This window comes from Odocoileus virginianus, chromosome 3, assembly GCF_023699985.2.
Source record: "Odocoileus virginianus isolate 20LAN1187 ecotype Illinois chromosome 3, Ovbor_1.2, whole genome shotgun sequence".
In the NCBI taxonomy this organism is placed as follows: domain Eukaryota; kingdom Metazoa; phylum Chordata; class Mammalia; order Artiodactyla; family Cervidae; genus Odocoileus; species Odocoileus virginianus.
In genome coordinates this window covers 14,453,321-14,472,789 of record NC_069676.1, presented here as the reverse complement: position 1 = coordinate 14,472,789, position 19,469 = coordinate 14,453,321, and the positions used below count along the sequence as shown (strand labels likewise).

The following is a 19,469-nucleotide window of genomic DNA, read 5'->3' as shown; positions in this document are numbered from 1 at the left end:
TCGGGGGACTCTGAAACGAAGGATGCTGCCTGCCTGCCTCACCAAGGATTGGTGCTGGGTTTATCCTCCTCACTCCACTCCCCTCCACCTGGGGGCTTCAGCCCCGAGCATCCGAAGTCAGAGCCCCTGTGATGGGAACCTGCAGGACCATGGCTGCTAGTTTGTTCCCTGCGTCCTCCCCTTGCCCTTAACAGGTACCTGGCCCCATAATCCTTCAGCTGTCCCAAACTTTCTCCTTTTGTCCCAAGTCCCTACCTATCCTCTGCAGGGAGCAAAAGACCCTGGGCTCTCCTCTCCTAGCTCCCAAGCTCTCCATCATCCTATGGGGACCAATTGTATCTCCTTCCCCCCGTCCTATGTCCCTAGGGCAGGGGTCCCCAACTCCTGAGATCTAATGCCTGATTATCTGAGGTGGAGCTGGTGTAATAAAGTGCACAGTAAATTTAATGTGCTTGAATTGTCCCAAAACTCCCCTCTCCCATCCCCCATTCATGGAAAAACTGTCTTCCACAAAACAGGTCTCTGGTGCCCAAAAGCCTGGGGACTGCTGCTCTAGGGCATCCTTCACTGCTAGGCTTCTGAACGGAGCTTGTCCTGCCACCCCCACCTCCTGCCCCTCGCTCCCACAATCTGGCCCCTGCCCCAGTGGGCCCGGAAGCCTCTCTCTCTAGGGTCCCTGAAGACCTCGGGTTGCTCAGCCCATGGCTCCCTCTGAAATCCGGCTTTCCGGATTTTTCTCCATCCTCCAGGCACCGACACTGCCTCCTCACCCCTGGCTCAGGTTGCCACCCCAGCTAGCCCTCTCCCAGCTGCCCGGGGCTGCCTCCCCTCTGCCCCCACACCCCCGCCCCACTAGCCATTTCCTGATCATCTCTGCGCTACACAGGGTTTTTTGTTTCTCCTGTTGACACCCAGTACCTCCTTGGCAATGTGCTGAGCCTCACCTCTTGCTGGGATGACTGAAGCTGCTCCCGACCAAGCCTGGCATCCCCACCCCACCCCCATCTCCTCATCTTGTATCCCTCTCCAAACAGTCAGTGGAAAAGCTGCACCCGCCCTGCCCTTAAACCCTTCTCATAAGCCGTAAGGGGGACCCAAGCAAAAGCGTCTGAGATTCCCTCTCAAAACACACTTGTTCACGTCTTGGGGCTGGGAGAGAAAGAAGTGAAAATTTGAAGAAATTTCACCCCCAAAAGTCCAGAAGGGCTTTCCTTGGGCGGGGGAGGGGGAGGAAGGAGTGATCAAGAGTGGTGGGCACAAGGGCGCAATTCACCTGAAGTGTGATCACTGTCCTTTTTGAGCAAGGAAGGTGTGTCCAGTCACGGCTCACATGCTCAGAAATTAACCGCAAACTATTTTAAGCGCCCAGATGATTCTGCAGTGAACCTGCCCATTTCCCCTTGAGAAGCAAGTCGCTAGGGCCAGGGTTCTCAAAATGGGTCCCCCCGACCCCCCTCCCCCCACCTCCGGAGTACCAGCAGTTCCTGGGAACTTGTTAGAGATGCAAATCCCCAGCTGGGGCCCAGATCTGCAGAACTGGAAACTCTGGGGAGTGGAGGGAGGGGGCAGCCACCCCAGTGTACACACGGGAATCCCCTGGGGACCTCGCTAAAATGCAGACTCTGAGTGGTTAGCCTGGGGTGGGCCTGAGCGTCTGCATTTCCGACAGGCTCTCAGAAGATGTGACAGAGACAGAGACAAGGGGCTTCCCAGGTGGCTCAGTCCGTGAAGAATCCACCTGCAAGGTAGGAGAGGTGGGTTCGATCCCTGGGCTGGGAAGATCCCCTGGAGGAGGGCATGGCAACCCAGTCCGGTATTCTTGCCTGGAGAATGCCAGGAGTCTGGAGCCGGGCGGGGCTACGGTCCACAGGGTCACAAAGAGTCAGACACAACTGAAGCGACTGAGCATGCACGCATGTAAACAAAGTAGGTTATTAGACAGCTAATCCTGCCAGGGGACTGTAAGTAGAAAGATATGGCAGACCCCTGTAAATGAGTAATTACTCAAGAAAGCAGATTTGCTTAACCACAAAACTAACCAGGCTTACTTAGCAATATAACCATGTAACAGAAGCTCGGGACGTGACCCAAAACAATAAAACAATGGTGACATGAGCCCCATCTCCTGCCCAGAGAGCTCAGTTAGTGATTCCTGGGACAAGCTCTCTGCACACAAGAAGAATAATTTACAGCCCTAGCTTAACCACATGGGGACAAGAAGGCTCCCCTGTCCACCCTGGACAATGAGCTGATGATAGAAGCATGACGTCTACTAAGAAAGACAAAGGAGGTCTTCTCCCCCTCCTCACTTTTCCTTTGATTCTAAAACTGTAGCCCAGTTAAATTCTCAGGGTGTGGCATTTCTCACCCGCCTGCTTGTAAAGCCTTGCTAGTGTCTTGCTCTAATCAATCACTTCTTATCTATCACTTCGCCATTCACTGAATTCTCTGCTGAGACATAAAGGACTATGGTACCAGAGCCCTTCAGAGCCCCCAAGATGACACCCAATCAGTTTCAAATGCTGATGCCAAGGCCCAGGACCATACTGGGAGTAGCAAGGGTCTAAAAAAAGTGGGGGGGAGGGGAGCTGACAAACAACTACCTTCTGCTTGTTTTCTAGATGCACAGCTACATCCACTCCTCAACCTACTGCTGCCTACCCCTGTGGGTGCAAAGTAACCAGAGAGGCTGGGGGGGGGGTGGGGGGCAACTGTTCACTCTGGTCTGTTACATAAAGTAAAGCCAGCCCCTGGTCTAAAGAAATCTCCCTCAGCCTGACCCCCTGCCCCAAACCCTAATACCCACCTCCCCACACCTCTTCTGCAGATGGATGGCCTCCAGCTGTGATTCCAGAAAGTGCCAGCATTGCCCCCACCCCCAGCCAAACCAGCAGGGGGCTTCCCTGGTGGCTCAGCTGGTAAAGAATCCACCTGCAATGAGGGAGACCTGGGTTGATCCCTGAGTTAGGAAGATCCCCTGGAGAAGGAAAAGGCTACCCACTCCAGTATTCTGGCCTGGAGAATTCCATGGACTGTATAGTCCATGGGATTGCAAAGAGTCAGACATGACTGAGCGACTTTCACTTCTGGAGCCAAACCAGCAGCTCCTAGGGCCTGGTTTCTCTGCCCTCTGCCCCACCCCCACGTCCCACCCCACTTCCCCCAACCCCTAAGCTAGGTCATATCTGCCCCTACCCCACTTCTCCATTGTATTAGGCCTCGGGCCACCCTCAGCGGCCTGAGGCAAGGGCCTGGGTTACGGTGGGATTTGTTTTGTTTGGCAGGGCCCTGTGAGGCTTGCAGGACCTCAGTTCCCCAACCACACTCTCAGCAGTGAAACTGCAGAGTCCCAACCACTGGATTGCCAGGGAAGTCCCCGTCGAGGTGTGTAGGGGCTCTCCAAGGCCCTCAAACAAGACACAAGACACACTTGGGAAGGGGGCTGTCTGCATCCTTTATCTCGGGGAGATCAGCGGCCCTCCAGGGCCCGGTCCCGGGCTATGACGGCCTCCTCGAACTTGATCATCAGCGTGGTGCCCTTGTGCCAGTGCGCGGTGACCTTGGCGGGGAAGCCGCTGTGTGTGAGCACCGCCTCCACGATGCCCGCGGTGAAGCTGGCACAGTTGAGCGTGCTGTTCTCCTTGGGCACCGAGATGTAGGTATTGATGAGCGGCTCACGCTCGATGATGTAGAAGGTGCGGGCGTCGTCGTTTGCCTGCTCCAGCTTGTCGGCCTCCTTGCCGAAGAGCGCCTTCCACACGGCGCCCTTAACGAAGAGCAGGGCACCCAGCACCTTGGTTTCCCGCCGGGCGCCCTTTTCGCGAGCCACCAGCGCATCCAGGACGCGGGCGCCCACCTGGCGGCCCAGCGCGGCCAGGCGTGCCTGCAGCTCCGCCACGGAGAAGACGCGGCTCTGGCAGTGCTGAACCAGCTCGGAGAAGAGCAGGGCAAAGGCACTCAGGCTCACCTCGGTGCGTGGCCGGGCCAGCGCGCGTTCCAGCAGCGCCGACTTCCCACGCGTGAAACGCGCCTCCATGCCGCCGCCCTGCAGGGAGAAGAAGAAACGTGGGTGTCAGAGGCGGGAAGGAGACCCCCTTCCAACCACCTCCTATGTGTATCCCATCGCTGATTTCCCACGCGGGAAGAGATGAGAAGAAAAGGAGAATCTACCTGAGCATAAAGCATAGCTCCCTTGTGAGGCTTATACCCTTGGCCAGGAGAGGCAGATGGTAAAGACTCTGCCTGCAACGTGGGAGACCTGGGCTCAATCCCTGAGGCGGGAAGATACCCTAGAGAAAGGAATGGCAACCCACTCTAGTATTCTTGCCTGGAGAATCCCATGGACAGAGGAGCCTGGCTGGCTACCATCCATGGGGTCGCAGTCATGACACGACTGAGCAAGTAACACTTCCATTCTCTGGTGGAGAGGGAAGGTGGGGAGAGATACCCAGAAGGAGACACTCAAAACCACCCCAACCCATGAGTTCCAGGTGACCTCTGTGCATTAAAAGCATCGTCCTGAACCCTTCAAGCTGGTGCGTGGGGAGGGGGCGGGGCGTCAGACCTAGGGCAGGGAGGGGACAAGGGTCAGGGGCCATGAGAGGACACGGCAGCAATCCCTCCCCTACCTCAGGCGCTCCAGCAGCAACAGCGCTGACTTCCCAGGGTGAAGTCAGAAGAGAGAAGTAAGGGGGTGTGGCGAGACCCAGGGCCAGGAGGGTTTGGGGCCTTGGGGAACAAGCAAGGCACATGGAGCGAGCCAGGAGAGGATGCTGGCAACCCTTCTAAAGCCGCACCCTCGGGCACACCGAGTTTGTCAGGCACGAAGCATGCCTCTTGGAGTGAACCCGCGTTGGTTAAAAAAAAATGGAGGGGCGGCCAGGGATGGCGCTGAGAGCCCACCCCCCACCCGCCACCCTCGTGCTTTCCGGAAAATTAGCTGCACTGTGGGAAACAAGATGGAGGGGGCGGACTGTCGGACCCGGGGGGTTAGCGGAGCCAGGAGGGGGCGCCGTGATCCTCCCACTCCAGGGCGTGAAGCCATCGGTGGCGGGAGAGACCCGGAAGTGGGGCTGTGGGGAGAAAATCCCTGGGGGATGCTGAGACAAACGCACTGTGGATCTGCGATGGGAATGGCCGCGGGTGGGGGATGTCAAGGGCTCCGAGACACACACACACACACACACCGTCAGGAGAGGTAGCTGAGAGCCCCGACGCCCCACTACGCAGGGACGGGACCAGAGGCCAGGGTCTGGGGGAGGCTGAGGCAGGGCCCCAACTAGGGTCTGTGTGGAGGATGAAAAGAGCACCGGAGGGAATTTTAGGAACTCCAGGACGTCCCTACCCCGCTGCGCAGCAGCCTACATGGGGAGGGCCCAGCGCGCGAGATGGGAGGGAGAGCGTAGAAACCCCTCCACCCGGCTGCCAGGGGGTTAGTGAGCTAAGCCACGGGAAGACCGGGATCCCGTGACCTCGGCGCGGGTGTGGACCAGGCAACGGGGCCGGGGAGAAGCCCACCCTCCTCGTGCCCCCCACCCCCGGCGGATGGGACGAGGCGGGGGATGACCGGGGATCGCGAACACCGAGACCGTGGCCCAGGACCCAAAGACCCGCGGGGAGGGGGTCGGGAAACGGACACGGCCGGGGCCGGGGAGGGGTCGTGGCGGGCGGGGTCTCACCCGGACCTGCGGCCGCCGATTTGGCCGAGCTGCTTTACGGCGCCGTAAAAGGGGGCGTGCGCAGGCGCAGCGACGGGACGGGCGTGTGGGCAGGACGCGCGAGGCGATTCCGGAGAGCGGCCGCAGGGGGGCGCGCGTGTCCGTGGAACTCGACTTAAGGGCGCAGGTGCCCGGGCAGGGGCCTCGCAGGCCCTGGTTGGCCCACAATCAAGGGGACAGGGGCATGGGTCATCCCCTGCTCAGGAGTGCACGTCTGATGATAAACACTGGTCTCTGTGTCAGGCACATGTGCGTCTACTCGTCTCGGGTCACATGTACCTTCCGGACAAACATGTCCATGTGCATGCCCGTGGGCACAAGTTTTCTGAGGGTACGTACACCCATGAGCCATGGGCATAGTACACTTAGGGGCATGTGCGCTCATGAATACATGCTTTGTGGACAGATAACATTCCGGAGCACAGTACCGTACTCAGGGGCTTATATATCCCTGAGGCCATGCACACTTAGGGAGACATTAATGCCAATATCTTGATTCTCGGTGCACCGATGTCTAACAGAAGAAGCACAGAGACTACGTTTGGAGGAGAAAAGAAAGAGGAGTTTTATTTTTTGCCAGGCAAAGAGGGAACGCAGCTGCCTGTAGCCTCAAGACCATTCCCCACCCCCCAACCCCATCCCCCGCCCTGGGGAATCAGAAGTCTAATAAATAGGTGGGGCTCCAAGTCCCGAGGTGCGGGTTGGTGGCAAAGATCAAAATGGTGAAGGTCTTGCGTTTTTCTTCTTCCTTCATTATTTCAAAACAGTCAGAGCTAGTGTCAGGTGGCTCAGAAGGTAAAGAATCTGCCTGCAATGCAGGAGACCTGGGCTCAATCCCTGGGTTGGGAAGATCCCGTGGAGGAAGGCATGTCAACCCACTCCAAGATTCTCGCCTGGAGAATCCCCATGGATAGAGGAGCCTAGAGGGCTACAGTCCATGGGGTTGCAAAGAGTTGGACACAACTGAGCGACTAAGTACACAGTGTCAGGCAACTCAGTAATTGGGTCCATTGCTCTCCTGGTTATTGACCCATGATCTTCTTCCTGAAATGCAGAATGCTGCAAGCAGTGATTTGCTACAAGAGAGTGTAAAACACCGGGAACAGGATGTAATTCACACAGAATTAGAGTGTTAGGTGCCGGATATAATTCACAGAATCAGAGAATGTTAGAGGTTAGTCTTGTGAAGGACAGAGTTACAGACACTACAGATTATTAACATTTAAAATAAAGCTAGGATTAATGAACTCTTTCAGGCCCGTTTATGCTACATCTCTAGACTGTTCATTGTTCCCTGTATTTTCCTGGTTATCAGAATAAAACCTCATTTCTGTTTTGGTCCAAGAGCATTGGACCTCTCAGTGCACAGACAGTTAGAGGCACAGGGATTCAGTCACCCCTGGGTGCAGGTTCATGGACACACAGGGACCCACTGGGTGCACTGGTTCTCACACCCCCTCCTGCCCCCAGGGCTCCTGGCTTCAGGTCCATGTGCTCCCCACACGACCTTTCCCATTCTCCAAGTCTGCACACTTACGGAGCCTTCCCCACCAGGTCCCAAAGCCCCCCACCGCACCAAACAGATTGGAAAGCCATGTGGTTTCCCTTCGGTCTTTATCATCATGAATCACAAAATGTGAGTGCAGAAACAAGTGGACACATGCGGGTACTGCTCTGAACACCCTCGGCGACATCATCAGGCACACTCGTGTTGACACGCACCTGTTCACACCGGCATAGCGTGACAGGACACTCATCCACAATTACAGTGATAACTTCCCACGGCGTACCCACCACCCCACCCCCTCACACCTCCATCACACAACACCCAGCAGGACACATGCTTGTGTTTATGCTGATGGTGAAATGGGTGCCTGCAACACATGTCACCGACACCCACACCTAGAGTGACATGCCTTTGTGGCCCCCACAGCCGCACACAGTGACATGAATTACACTAACGCCATGCCACAGCCCACATGTGTGTGCCCATGTACAGTGACCCGGGAGCACACCATACTCACCATCAACACTCACCCATAACACCTTCCTATGGGACACGTTGAAATACCCACCCTCCTTGAAGAGCTTACCCTGACACACGCACGCATGTGCACACATGCAACGCCACAACACTCATTCGCAAGACATGTGATTTTCTACATGTGGGATGAAGGGCAGCTTCAGACCAGCATGGGTTCCCATGTTCCATCTTCACTAAGAAATACTGTCTTTCCTCCATGGTGCAGCTGGGGCTGTGAGATCTTCTCACGCATTAAGGTGTGGGACCTGCAGAGTAGGGGCGGGAGTGAAGGATGGAGACCCAAGATCAGATAGATCTCATTCTTGTAAGAGAACCTGGAGCCAAATCCGGGTGCCCCCCTCATTTGCCGCCCCTGGCCCCAGCTTACTTGGTTTTGACATCTTCAGCATATTGAGGATTTCCTTTAATGTTTTCTTGACTTCGTCTATGTTTTGGACTGGAGTGGTGGGGAGACAGGAAAAAGCTGAGATGGGGCACTCTTAACTTTATTGGAAACCTTCTCCCCGACCCCCAAACCGAAAAAGATGCCACACAATCCCAAAGTACCTGGAATTCCCAGCAGCATATATATACTCCCTGAGTGACTCAGGGTGTGTTTGTGGGGGGTGATATCCATCACCCCTCCAAACCTTGTGCTCGGGGAGGGCAGGGCCCCTGCTGTCCCCTCCCCAGATTCCCCAGCACCCAGCCCAATACTGGGCACGGAGGCATATTCGCCCCAGGGAGGTCTGCCAGGGCACCTGTAGCCAGCTGCCTCTGTTTCAGGTTCCCCTCTTGGATGCTCCTCTTGATTGTGTCCAGGCTCTGCTTGGCTGCCGTGATGTTCTGCTTCACAGTGGCCCACTGAGTCTTCTGCTCTTCTTGGTACCCTTGCACTGAAATGGAGATGAGGGTGTGGATTGGAGTTGTCAGTGGCGCCTTCGCTCCCCCTACTCCCCCAACCCCGACCCAGCTCTTCCTCTCACCTTTCCAGAGCACCTCTTTCAAGACCACCAGCTCCCTGGACACCTCGAAATCTGTTCAGGATGGGGAGAGGCAAGGAAACCTTAGAAAAACTTTAGAATCACCTGAATTCTGCAGTCGGGAGCAGCACTGGACCTCCCCAGCTTCTGGGGACCCCTCCACACTGCCCCCAGCCCCTTCCTCTGCCAACAGAAAGAAACACCCCACTCACTCTTCACCAGCACCAGCGCTAAGAGGACCATGCAGGACAGAGTCAAGAAGGTGTTCAGACTCATCATGGCTTTAGGCAACCAGTGGTGTTCCTGGGCAGTGTCCGAGGGTGGCCTGGACTCGGCTGGCACTGGGATAGAGGTAGGACAACTCATCTCCAGGGCCTAACACCACTGCTTAGCCCATCGACACTGACTCTAACACCACTGACAGCTCTTCACTTATATCTACTGTTCTCAATACATGAGCAGCTGTGGCCATCGAAAACACTGCCACCAGCATGCACCCCAGCCAGCGCCACCAGCAACTGTCCCGAGCACTGTCCCCACGATGCCCTCTTATGATCCCCATCACCAACGTCCATGCTTGTCCTTGCCAGCACTGTCCCTATCAACAGGTCATCAGGACTTCATCAACACTCTGATCAGCTCTGTCTAGGTGATCCCGTCCTGACCCACCAGCATCACTAACACCCAGACCTTCACCAACACTTCCACCAACACAATCACATTGTCATCTTCATCACCGCCTACACAGCTGCCCCCCACCACTGTCACGCAAAGTCTCAAAGCCACCACACCCCCACACCATTGACCCTGACCTTCACACACTGCCCTTTGTCCCTGCCTCCCACAGACCTCTTCCAAGGCCCTATGATAGGGGCTGTGTGTGGGAGGGGTGTGGCTGCTTACCCTTATTGTTGGGTGGTGAATGACTGCCCTTTGGCTGGTTCTGGTTTTTGAAGGTAAAGGTGATATTCTCATAGTTAGGGTCATCTGCAGCTGTAGGCAAGTCATTGAGAGGGCTTGAAGAAAGCTGCCCAGAGCTCTGGGGCAGGGGTGAGTATGGGAGAGGGAGCTCAGACATCTTGGTTTACTGAATCCTCCACACAACAGATTTCTTGGGGCAAAGATAAGGAGTAGGGAACTCTGATCTTCATCTTAATGCGTGTGAGCCTTTGGGTGACACACACACACATTTTGGGGGGGGGAGGAGCCCTCCAACCCTCACTTTCAGCTCCCCACTCCTCCCATCCCAACCTCTCCCCTCCTCACCCAAGATGCCTAACCTTCTTTATTGCCTGAGGATCCCCGTCTCTTGTGTTTGATTACCGCCTGCATCTTGACCTTCTGGTTTATGTAGATTTCCTCAGTCTCTATGGTCCCCGGCAGCAAATTTGTCTTCACACAGCCCCACCCACCGGAAAGTGTCTGGGGGAGATGAGGAAATCTCTGGGTTGAGGTGGAGGAGAGGAAGGAGAATGTAGGCTTCCTGCTTTCAGGGATCCAGGAACCCCCCACCCTTGGGGCATCCTCACTGCAACCCCGGCTTAACAGGAGCCTTAGGCATCCACCTGCCAATGCAGGAGACCCAGGTTGGATCCCTGATCTGGGAAATCTGGCAGTTAAGCCTCTGCACCACAACTATTGAGCCCGTGCTCTAGAGCCCAGGAGCCACAAGTACTGGAGCCCACAACAAGAGAAGCCCTCCCACCTCAACAGGAGAGTAGCCCCCCTCGCCACAGTCAGAGAACCTACACAGCAACAAAGACCCAGTGCAGCCAAAAGGAAAATTTTTTAAAAGAAGACCTTGTTTTTAAAAAAGAACAGTCACAGCTTGGGGGGAAAAAAAAGAGTCTTAGGAGACCAAAGTTCTCAGGAGGGACAAGATAGGTTCACCCAGACTCAGAAACAGAACAAGATGGTCAGCAATTTGTGGTAGAGGTATTAACTAATGCCCTGCTGGTAGTTCAGATGATAAACATTCTGCCTGCAATGCAGGAGAACTGAGTTCCACGGGGATCGTCATATTGCAATCGAAAAATGTATCAAGTCAACATACTGTACATTGTAAACTTACACAGTCATGGCTCAATTATATTCAATAAAAATAATTTTGAAAATAGGATGGTCAGGAACTTTACCGGAAGCTCTCCGTGTGTGTGTATGTGTGTCCACCTGGATGAACCTCATCCTCCCATTCTTGCTCTCATGGGAGATACTATGGCACCCCACCTTTTGGGGCAAGACTCCTAGGTCCCCACACCTACCTTCCCTCTGTCCTAGTCCCACCCCTCAGCTCCACCCAGAGAAGTTCTACTTCTCCAAGGCCCTTCGGAGGAGAAGAATGGATATGAGGCAATGGGGCTAACCACTGGAAGTCCACTCCCACATCTGGGACTGAGGCCAGAGGTCACCTTGGTCTAACCGAGAAGCAGTTCCTCTTCCACCTGGAGACCCCTGGCGAAGGAACACTCAGAAACACATTCACACTCATCCACATATCAGCTCACCTACCCAGACCCCCTACACACACTTGCACACTCACACTTCTGAATACCCCCAATCACACATCTGTATATGTGTACATATGGCGTGCTTATTTGCATGCTTATACATATTCATGTACACACACTGTCTCCACTCTGTATAGGTATCTTTAAAGCTTTCCTTGTGTCTATCTGACCTTGAAAACTGGGGATTAAAATGAGGCTAAGTATACAAGGAATTTTCTCTTTCAGTCTAGAGCAGTTCCCTTCTGATAAAAGTAAATATAATTCGAAACACATGTGGGTTTTTGGCAGGTTTATTTTCCTTTTTTTTTTCCTGCACTGACCTAGATCTTAGTTCCTGACCAGGGATAGAACCCATGCTCCCTGCATTGGAAGCACAGAGTCTTAACTATTGGACCACCAGGGAAGTCCCTGGCAGGGTTCTTAAAAATTGAAATGTAGTTGACTTATATAATATTATGTTAGCTCCAGGTGTATAGCATAGTGGTTCAATATTTTTGTAGCTTATACTCCATTTAAAGTTATTACAAAATAATGGATATATTTCCTTGTACTGTAAAATGTATCCTTGTTGCTAATCTACTATATACATATTAGTTTTTATCTCTTAATCTCTTGCCCTTATATTTCCCTTCTTCTCTCCCCTCTCTCCACTGGTAACCACTAATTTGTCCTGTCTGTGAGTCCATTTCCATTTTGTTACGTACATTCCTTTAAAAATTGTTTTTAGATTCCACATACAAGTGATAACATACACTAACATGACATACAACTATTTGTGTCTCTGAGTTACTTCACTAAGCATGTGCGTGTGTACATGATCATTTGCTTCAGCCATGTCCGATTCTTTGTGTCCCTGTGGACTGTAGCACTCCAAGCTCCTTTGTCCATGGGATTCTCCAGGCGAGAATACTGGAGAGGGTTGCCATGCCTTCCTCCAGGGGATCTTCCTGATCCAGGGATCAAACCCACATCTCCTGCACTGTGGGTGGATTCTTTACCCACTGAGCCATCTGGGAATCCCACACTAAGCATAATACCGTCTGAGTCCACCATGTTGCTGCACATGGCAGAACATTATCCTTTTTCACGGCTGAGTAATATTCCATTGTGTGTGTATATATGTGTGTGTATATACATACCTGAATACTTCCAGCTGCACGTTTGCTCATGTGTACACGTGGCATGTCCAAAAGTCATCTCCCAGCTGCTGATCATGGGCAAGAGCTTTAAGGGGAATTTTAGGAGTGTATAGGTGGAGGGAGGGGGCCCAGAAACAGTACATCAGCTCTGACAATCATCCTGAAGTTGCTTATGCAGTGGTCTGATCAGTGTCATCTTGATTGCTTTAAGTACACTTAATCTTCAGTTCCAGGGTTGGATTGTTTCCATTTCCTTGAGGCCAGCTCTTGAAATTGTGTAAGATGTGGCCGCTTACATCATGGCTGCAGTCTGGGCATCGTGTAGTTAGCTTCCCCCACTTGGGGGGTTTGGTATCCGAGAAACAGCTCCAAGCATATGACACAGTATTATCTATAGCCCTTGAGGAGGGACTAAATGTCCTTGACTTAGTTTAATGGTTTATTATTATTTTATTCTATTTGATCATTTTTCTTTGTTTCTGCACTTTTAAAATTTCTTTGATTAAATTTATTCTTTGGATAAAATTTTTCTGTAGATAAGAGACAAGCAGAGGACATGGGGGGAGGTGGTGTCTGTCCTGGGAAGGCCCCATAGGGTCCCACTCTGTTACACTCCCTTTGGAAAAAAATTAGATTAAAACTTTCTATGTGTGAGGAGTATGTTTTAGGCTTAAAATATGTGATTAAATTCTAAGTAACTTTGGGCTTCCCAGGTGGCGCTAGTGGTAAAGAACCTGCTTGCTAACACAGGAGATATAAGACACACGTGTTCAATCCCTGGGTCAGGAAGATCGCCTGGAGGAGGGCATGGCAACTCACTTCAGTACTCTTGCCTGGAGAATCCCATGGACAGAGGAGCCTGACAGGCTACAGTCCATAGGGTCACAAAGAGTAGGACACAATTGAAGTGACAGCATGCGTGCAAGTTCGGAATTACCCCTGAAATTTGGCTGGAGAGGATAATGTTCTCTCTTTCTTTTTTTAATAATGTTCTCTTTCCGGAAGTATTGCCAATCTTGGGACTTCCCTGACAGTCAAGTGATTAAGACTCTGAGCTTCCACAGCAGGGGCTGTAGTATATCCCTAGCTGGTGAACTAAAATCCCACATGCCACCCAGTGAGGTGTAAATAAATAAAGTACTGCCAGTCTTGTCTGCTCAAGGAAGATCAGTTTAATAATAATTAGACGCCAGCTCTTCCATCTCCTCTTACAAAGAATGCAGTCGTTGAGACACGTGGCCTCGCCTCCACTGATGATGCAATAGTTGCAGAAAGGATGGACCAATGGGGAACTGACTCTGCTCTGATGGACAGGCGTAGGGGGTGGGTCTGCAACATTGCACATTTCCCTGACTAAAATGAGGCTAAAACGAGGGTACAGCTCTCTGGACTTGGAGAAAAAGGTAGCCCCGGAACTGAAGACCCACAAGCAATGGTGTCATGGTGGCCTAAGAGGACCCCGTGGGGTTGGCTGACCCGATGCTTTCATGGCGCAACAGTCTGAATTTTCTTTAAAGAAGGAAAATGAACCCTAACCAGGGATTGGTTTAGGGTGGGCGCATGATCCAGGTCCAGCCAATCAAAGACCAAGATTTGGCACAGAGCGGGTGGGCAAATGAGCCAGACTCAACCAATAAAACCCAGGCCTGGGGCTTTTGTTGGGTTAGCCAGGTAAAGGGGCATTCTCTCTTTCCCACTTCCGTCAGACTGCCAGGATATAAGCCTGGAGCCATGACAGGGGAGAACTTGCTTAAAAGTGAGGTCAACACTAAGGAAAGCAGACACGACAAGAATTCGGGTCCTGGAGACCTTGTCCGAGACCCTGGATTCAGTCAACCCCGAGTCTGTTGTTCTGAACCTGAGCCTCTCATTTAGGTAATCCAGAAAATGTCCGTTCATTTTAGCTGGAACTAGATTGAGGTGGGGTCTGTGGGGCTGGCAACCAACAATCTTGGCTACTATACGGGGCTGCTGTTTAGTCGCTCAGTCGTGGCCGACTCTGCAACCGCATGGACTGCAGCATGCCAGGCTTCTCTGTCCTTCCCTATCTCCGGGAGTTTGCTTAAACTCATATCCATTGAGGCGATGATGCCATCCAACCATCTCATCCTCTTTCGCCCCCTTCTCCTCCTGCCCTCAATCTTTCCTGGCATCAGGGTCTTTTCTAATGAGTTAGCTCTTCACATCAGGAGGCCAAAGGATTGGAGCTTTAGCTTCAGCATCAGTCCTTCCAATGAATATTCAGGGTTGATTTCCTTTAGGATTGACTGGTTTGATCTCCTTGCTGTCCAAGGGACTCTCAAGAATATTCTCCAGCACCACAGTTCAACTCTTACAGGGGGCTGGGCAATTAGCAAATGAGGAAAGAGACTTAAGAAAGGGCTTTGCCTTTCAAAGTCTACACCCTGGGATAGGAGGAAGACTGTGTTGAAATGGAGAGCTCAAAAGAGGCCCTTCTTGGGGTCCAGATACAAGGGGATAGTTGTGGGTCTTGAAGACAGAGGCATTCACATGAGAGTTTGGGGACAGTGAGGGGGCAGGATGGCCAAGGTACTATGCTTGCCCTCTCTGGTCCTTAACACATTTCTGACTCTGATCCCACTCCAACCCCAAGGCCAAAGTGCTTTAAGAGGAAGGACCTGGGAGGGGAATCCCTGGATTGGCATGTAGTGGATTCCATGGGCACCAGGAGTGTTTGTGATATCAGTTCATGATCACTGCGACCAGCCTTGGGTGGGGTGGTGTACCACCAGGGGAGGTGGTTGTCAGTAGGAAGAGTCCAAATCATCCTGAAAACCAGAAACCCATCCTGTCACCCATTCTTCAGCCTCTGGAGTGTGCTGCTGGGGACGGTGCTATGTAAGTCTGGGGTCCCTCTTAAATCTGGGCACCAAGTGTTCTGAAGTCTCTGTCTGCGTCTCTCAGGGACTGGATTTTAAGACTCCTGGGTTAGGGTTCTCAGGAAACTGGACCTTGAATCACCTGGATTTGTGCCCCCAGTGATGCTGAGTATTTCTCTTCTGGGGCATTGACTCCAGACTGAGACCAACGTCATCCAGGCTGGGATGGGGACTTGATGTTGAAAGCACGAGAGTCCCTCCAAGGCATACAAGAGTTCCTGTGTCCCTAGTTCCCTCCCCACAGTTGGCATGTGCGTGTCTATAGGGCGTGGTGTCCTTTGTGACCATGGTAACTGGCTTGTGTATTTTGTGTGCACAAGGCCAGGTGTCACTGTGTATATAGGTGTAGCATGTGTACCTAGGTGGTGTATTCACCTGTGTGTCTGGTTGTTTATTCAGTAGACATTTCCTGAACACCTTCGATGTGCCATTCTCTCTTCTAAGCAGGATATACCAAAGAGCCAACAAGTCCCCTACGCGTGTTGTCATATCTGAGTGTTCATGAGGAATAGGAACGAATGTCCCTGTTGCAGTTGGGGAGTGAGGGATGGAGCTCAGGTCTCTGGGTACAGCGATCAATAAGGATGCACCCTGACCCTGAGGCTGCTCATGACTTAAGGCTCTGGAGCGTATGTGGGGTAGGGGTTGGTGGGGGTGGGGTGGTTCCTGTTCTGTCCAGACCCTGATCCCCCAAGAGGCATCACTGTGGGGGAGAATAACCCAGAAACTTCCCAGGAGGCCTAGGACCCTCATGTGACCGTCAAAGTGGCCTCAAAGGTAACACTACGGGACTTCCCTGACGGTCCAGTGGTTAAGACTCCAGAGCTTCCACTGCAAAAGGCACGGGTTCCATACATGGTCAGTTAGGGAATTAAGATCCCACATGCCGTGCAGAGAGGCCCCCCACAAAAATAGTCTAACACTCTCTTCTCCTTTGACGAAGACCATGAGCCTTGAGTGTGGATGTCATTAAAGGAAGTTAGGGCCCCATTTTCAAAAGTAGAAGTGGCGGACAACAAGGGAGGAGGGGGGGAATGGGGAGAAGAAAAGCTGCGGTTGCCCCCCCTCCTCCGGTGCTAATGCACCTTGCTCTTTTTGGAGACGCCAGCTCAGTCACCCACACCCCACAGAAGACACAGCTCAGAGCCCGGGCCCTCTCCATCAGCTTCTCAAGGAGGTTTATTTCCAGCCAGGGCCTGACCGCGGCCCCAAATGCCTGGCCGCGCCCCCCAGGCCTGCACCGCGCAAGCGCAGTTTTAGGTTACTGGATCCACAGGCGACAGCAGCGAGCTCCGGTCCAGTCCATGTCTGCGCACTGGCAGTGGCACGTGGTCTCAGCACGCACGTCCCACGAGCCACAGGCAGAGCCACACGTGCAGCCAGTGACGGCGAAGCCTGCGGGGGGGAGCAAAGGAGGAGAGAGCTTGGACCCCGAGCTGGAAGCTGCGAGTTTGGGCTTCCAGGGCGCTGGCAGCGTGGGTGGCGGGGAGGCTAGGGGCCTGGACACCAGTGTCCTGAGGAAATGGGGCCCGAGAGTTGGGGAAAGGGACAGGGCCGGGAGTGCAGACCAGAATATTAAGGAATTAGAGGCTGGGACTCCGTGGTTCTAGAGAAATGGAACCTGAACACCGTGGAGGGGGTTATGGGTTGCTAAGAATAGACCCGGGAGACTGGACAACGGAGTTCTGTACCTACCTGAAGGGCAGGTGACCAGGGACCCCCTGGAGGTGACACTTTGGCAGTCCAGGCCAATGTTCCTCACTGCCTCAGGAACTGTGGGAAGGGGTGATGCAAAGGAACTGTGAGACCAAGCTGCCCCAACCCCCTTCTCACTCTGCCTGGGCCCTGGCGGTTTGGAGATGGGCAGAGGGTCAAGAACACTCCCCTGCGGAAGGCCCAGTAGGTGGGGAACTCCCCACCTCCAAGGATTCTGTCCTGGGTGGGCGTTTTCGAGGGAGGAGGGTTTTGAGCTGTAGTTGGAGGTGGAGACGGGTGGAGATTGGCGTTGGGTTGGGTTTGGGGTTGAGATTTGGTTGGGGTTGGGGCTGGCTTGATGTTTGCTCCATGTCAGGAATCAGAGGGGCCCCTGAGGGCCTGGCTGAGGTTCGATGGGAGGGTTCTTACCTAGGGAGCTGGTGACATGCTGGATCTTCTCACTGATGGCTTTATCTATGGGGCACAGCGACTGGCCACACACCAGCAGCCCCAGGACTGGGATGAAGAGGAAGGAGAGAGCCTTCATCCTGCAGGTGCTGCAAGAAAAAAACCAAGAGACCCCCATCTGGGTCTACCCCTCCCCATCCTGGGGAAGCTCAGATCCACAGAGCACATGGGATTAGGAGCTGTGGGTCCTAACTGAGGATGGGGCTGGAGACTCAGCTTTGCCGCTACAGGCAGGAGCAGCTGTCACTTACCCTCTATGTGGACTCAGCAGGCCAAATTTTGAACACTAATTCCACACCCCTGCCTCTGCTCCCTCTTTAAGGCTGCTGGGTGTGCAGCTTCCTGTCTTGGCTAAGACCCTTGGCATCCTGGGCCTCCCTTTCCACATCCGGGGCTAAGAGGAAGCCCCCAGGGTAGAATCCAGGGACCTAGTAATGCCACAGACTCCACCTTCCAGAGCCTTCCCTGCCCACATCTAAGCTGGGGGGCTGGTCCAGAAGATAGCACCTGGTGGAATAATTCCAGGAACCATAGTCAGAAGAGCAGGGAGAGAAACCAGCTTAACATGGAGCGGTGGGGGGGGGGGGGGCACACACATGTGACCAGAGTCATGTCCTTGTGTAAGAACTGCATGCTGGGTTTCCCTGGTGGTCCAGTCGTTAAGGATCTGCCTTGCAATGCAGGAGACAGCAGTTTGATCGCTGATCCTGGAAGATCCCACATGCCTCAAAGCAACTACACCCATGCGCCACAACCCCAGAACTCACATTCTGCAAACACTGAGCCCTCGAACTTAGACCCTGTGCTCCGCAACAAGAGAAGCCACTCTAATGAGAAGCCCAACCCGCAACTAGAAAGTAGCCCCCACCTCACTGCAATTAGAGAAAGTCCAAGTGCAGCAACGAAGACCCAGCCCAGCCAATAAACAAATAAATAAATAAATCTTAAAAAAAGAACTACATGTCATGTTCATTCCCAAATGCCTATCACAATAGAAAATAAAAACTATGATTTATTCCTTCAAAGTAATAATGGGCAACTGAAGTTGTCAAACTATGGCCCATGGGCTAGATCTAGCCCACCATCTTTTTTTTTCTTTTTGGCTACACCATGCATCATGCAGGGGGTAGTTCCCCAACCAGGGATGGAATACCTGTACCCTCTGCAGTGGAAGCTCGGACTCTTAATCACTGGACCACCAGGGAACTTTGCCCACCATTTATTTTTGTACAACCCATGAGCTAAGAATGGTTTTTACATTGTCTTGGTTTGTTTTTGTTTCCAATATGGATTTTTTAAATACTGTGGTAAAACACACATAACATAAAACATACCATTTTCAAGTGTACAGTTCATCGGCATTAAGATGGAGCAACCACCAAGGCAGACACTGGACTGTTGTGGTCACAAGCGAAAGGATGCCAGCAGCCACAAGAAGCTGGAAGAACTCAAGAACCGATTCTTTCCTAGAGTCTTTAAAGGGAGTGTGGCTTGATTTCAGTCACACACAGTGTTTTGTAATCATCACCTCTGTCCATTTCCACAATTTTTTTTAATCATTCTAAACTGACTTTACCATAAACACTAACTCCCACTTCCTCTTCCTGAAGTCCCTGGTAACCTCTAATCTACTTTCTGTTTTATGAATTTGCCTATTCATACCACAAGTAAATGGAATCCGAGGATAGTTACCCTTCTGTGCCTGCCTTATTTCACTAGCATAACATTTAAACATTCATCCATATTGTAGCATGGATCAAAACCTCATTCCTTTTTCAGGCTAATATTCAATTTTATGTACATATTGCATTTTGTGTGTCGTCGATTTGTTGATGGACAGCTAGGTTGTTAAATGTTTCTTTTCAATGAATTTTTTTTTTTTTTGGCTGCATTGGATCTTTGTTGGGGCACACAGGCTTTCTCTAGTTTTGGTGAGTGGGGGCTACTCTCTAGTTGCTGTGTGTGGGCTTCTCATTGCAGTGGTTTCTCTTGTGGAGCATGGGCTCTAGGCATGCGGGCTTCAGTACTTGGGGCACA

General features: G+C 52.5%; 3 protein-coding genes across 5 annotated transcripts; all 3 read right to left on the bottom strand.

The window, feature by feature from the left end:
- Positions 1-3,435: 3,435 nt before the first annotated feature.
- Positions 3,436-5,749, bottom strand: TRAPPC5 (trafficking protein particle complex subunit 5). Of its 3 annotated transcripts, none has more exons than XM_070464789.1 (2): positions 5,685-5,749; positions 3,436-4,045 (listed from the first exon to the last, which is right to left on the bottom strand). In XM_070464789.1, exon 2 carries the CDS (start codon positions 4,034-4,036, stop codon positions 3,470-3,472), a length of 567 nt encoding a protein of 188 aa, XP_070320890.1. In that variant the 5' UTR covers positions 4,037-4,045; positions 5,685-5,749; the 3' UTR covers positions 3,436-3,469. The 3 variants fall into 3 exon arrangements, with proteins under 3 accessions (XP_070320890.1, XP_070320891.1, XP_020754490.1); XM_070464790.1 differs by having other exon boundaries at positions 5,679-5,732; XM_020898831.2 differs by lacking the exon at positions 5,685-5,749 and adding an exon at positions 4,629-5,166.
- A 1,565-nt stretch (positions 5,750-7,314) lies between these two features.
- MCEMP1 (mast cell expressed membrane protein 1) lies at positions 7,315-10,115 on the bottom strand. Its single transcript, XM_070458663.1, has 7 exons — positions 10,004-10,115; positions 9,627-9,716; positions 8,936-9,064; positions 8,727-8,777; positions 8,502-8,636; positions 8,129-8,197; positions 7,315-8,006 (listed from the first exon to the last, which is right to left on the bottom strand). The coding sequence occupies exons 1-7, from the start codon at positions 10,053-10,055 to the stop codon at positions 7,993-7,995; spliced, it is 540 nt and encodes a 179-aa protein (XP_070314764.1). The 5' UTR covers positions 10,056-10,115; the 3' UTR covers positions 7,315-7,992.
- A 6,386-nt stretch (positions 10,116-16,501) lies between these two features.
- On the bottom strand, positions 16,502-18,941 carry RETN (resistin). Its single transcript, XM_020898834.2, has 4 exons — positions 18,767-18,941; positions 17,394-17,521; positions 16,965-17,042; positions 16,502-16,664 (listed from the first exon to the last, which is right to left on the bottom strand). The coding sequence occupies exons 2-4, from the start codon at positions 17,509-17,511 to the stop codon at positions 16,531-16,533; spliced, it is 330 nt and encodes a 109-aa protein (XP_020754493.1). The 5' UTR covers positions 17,512-17,521; positions 18,767-18,941; the 3' UTR covers positions 16,502-16,530.
- Between the last annotated feature and the right edge of the window lie 528 nt (positions 18,942-19,469).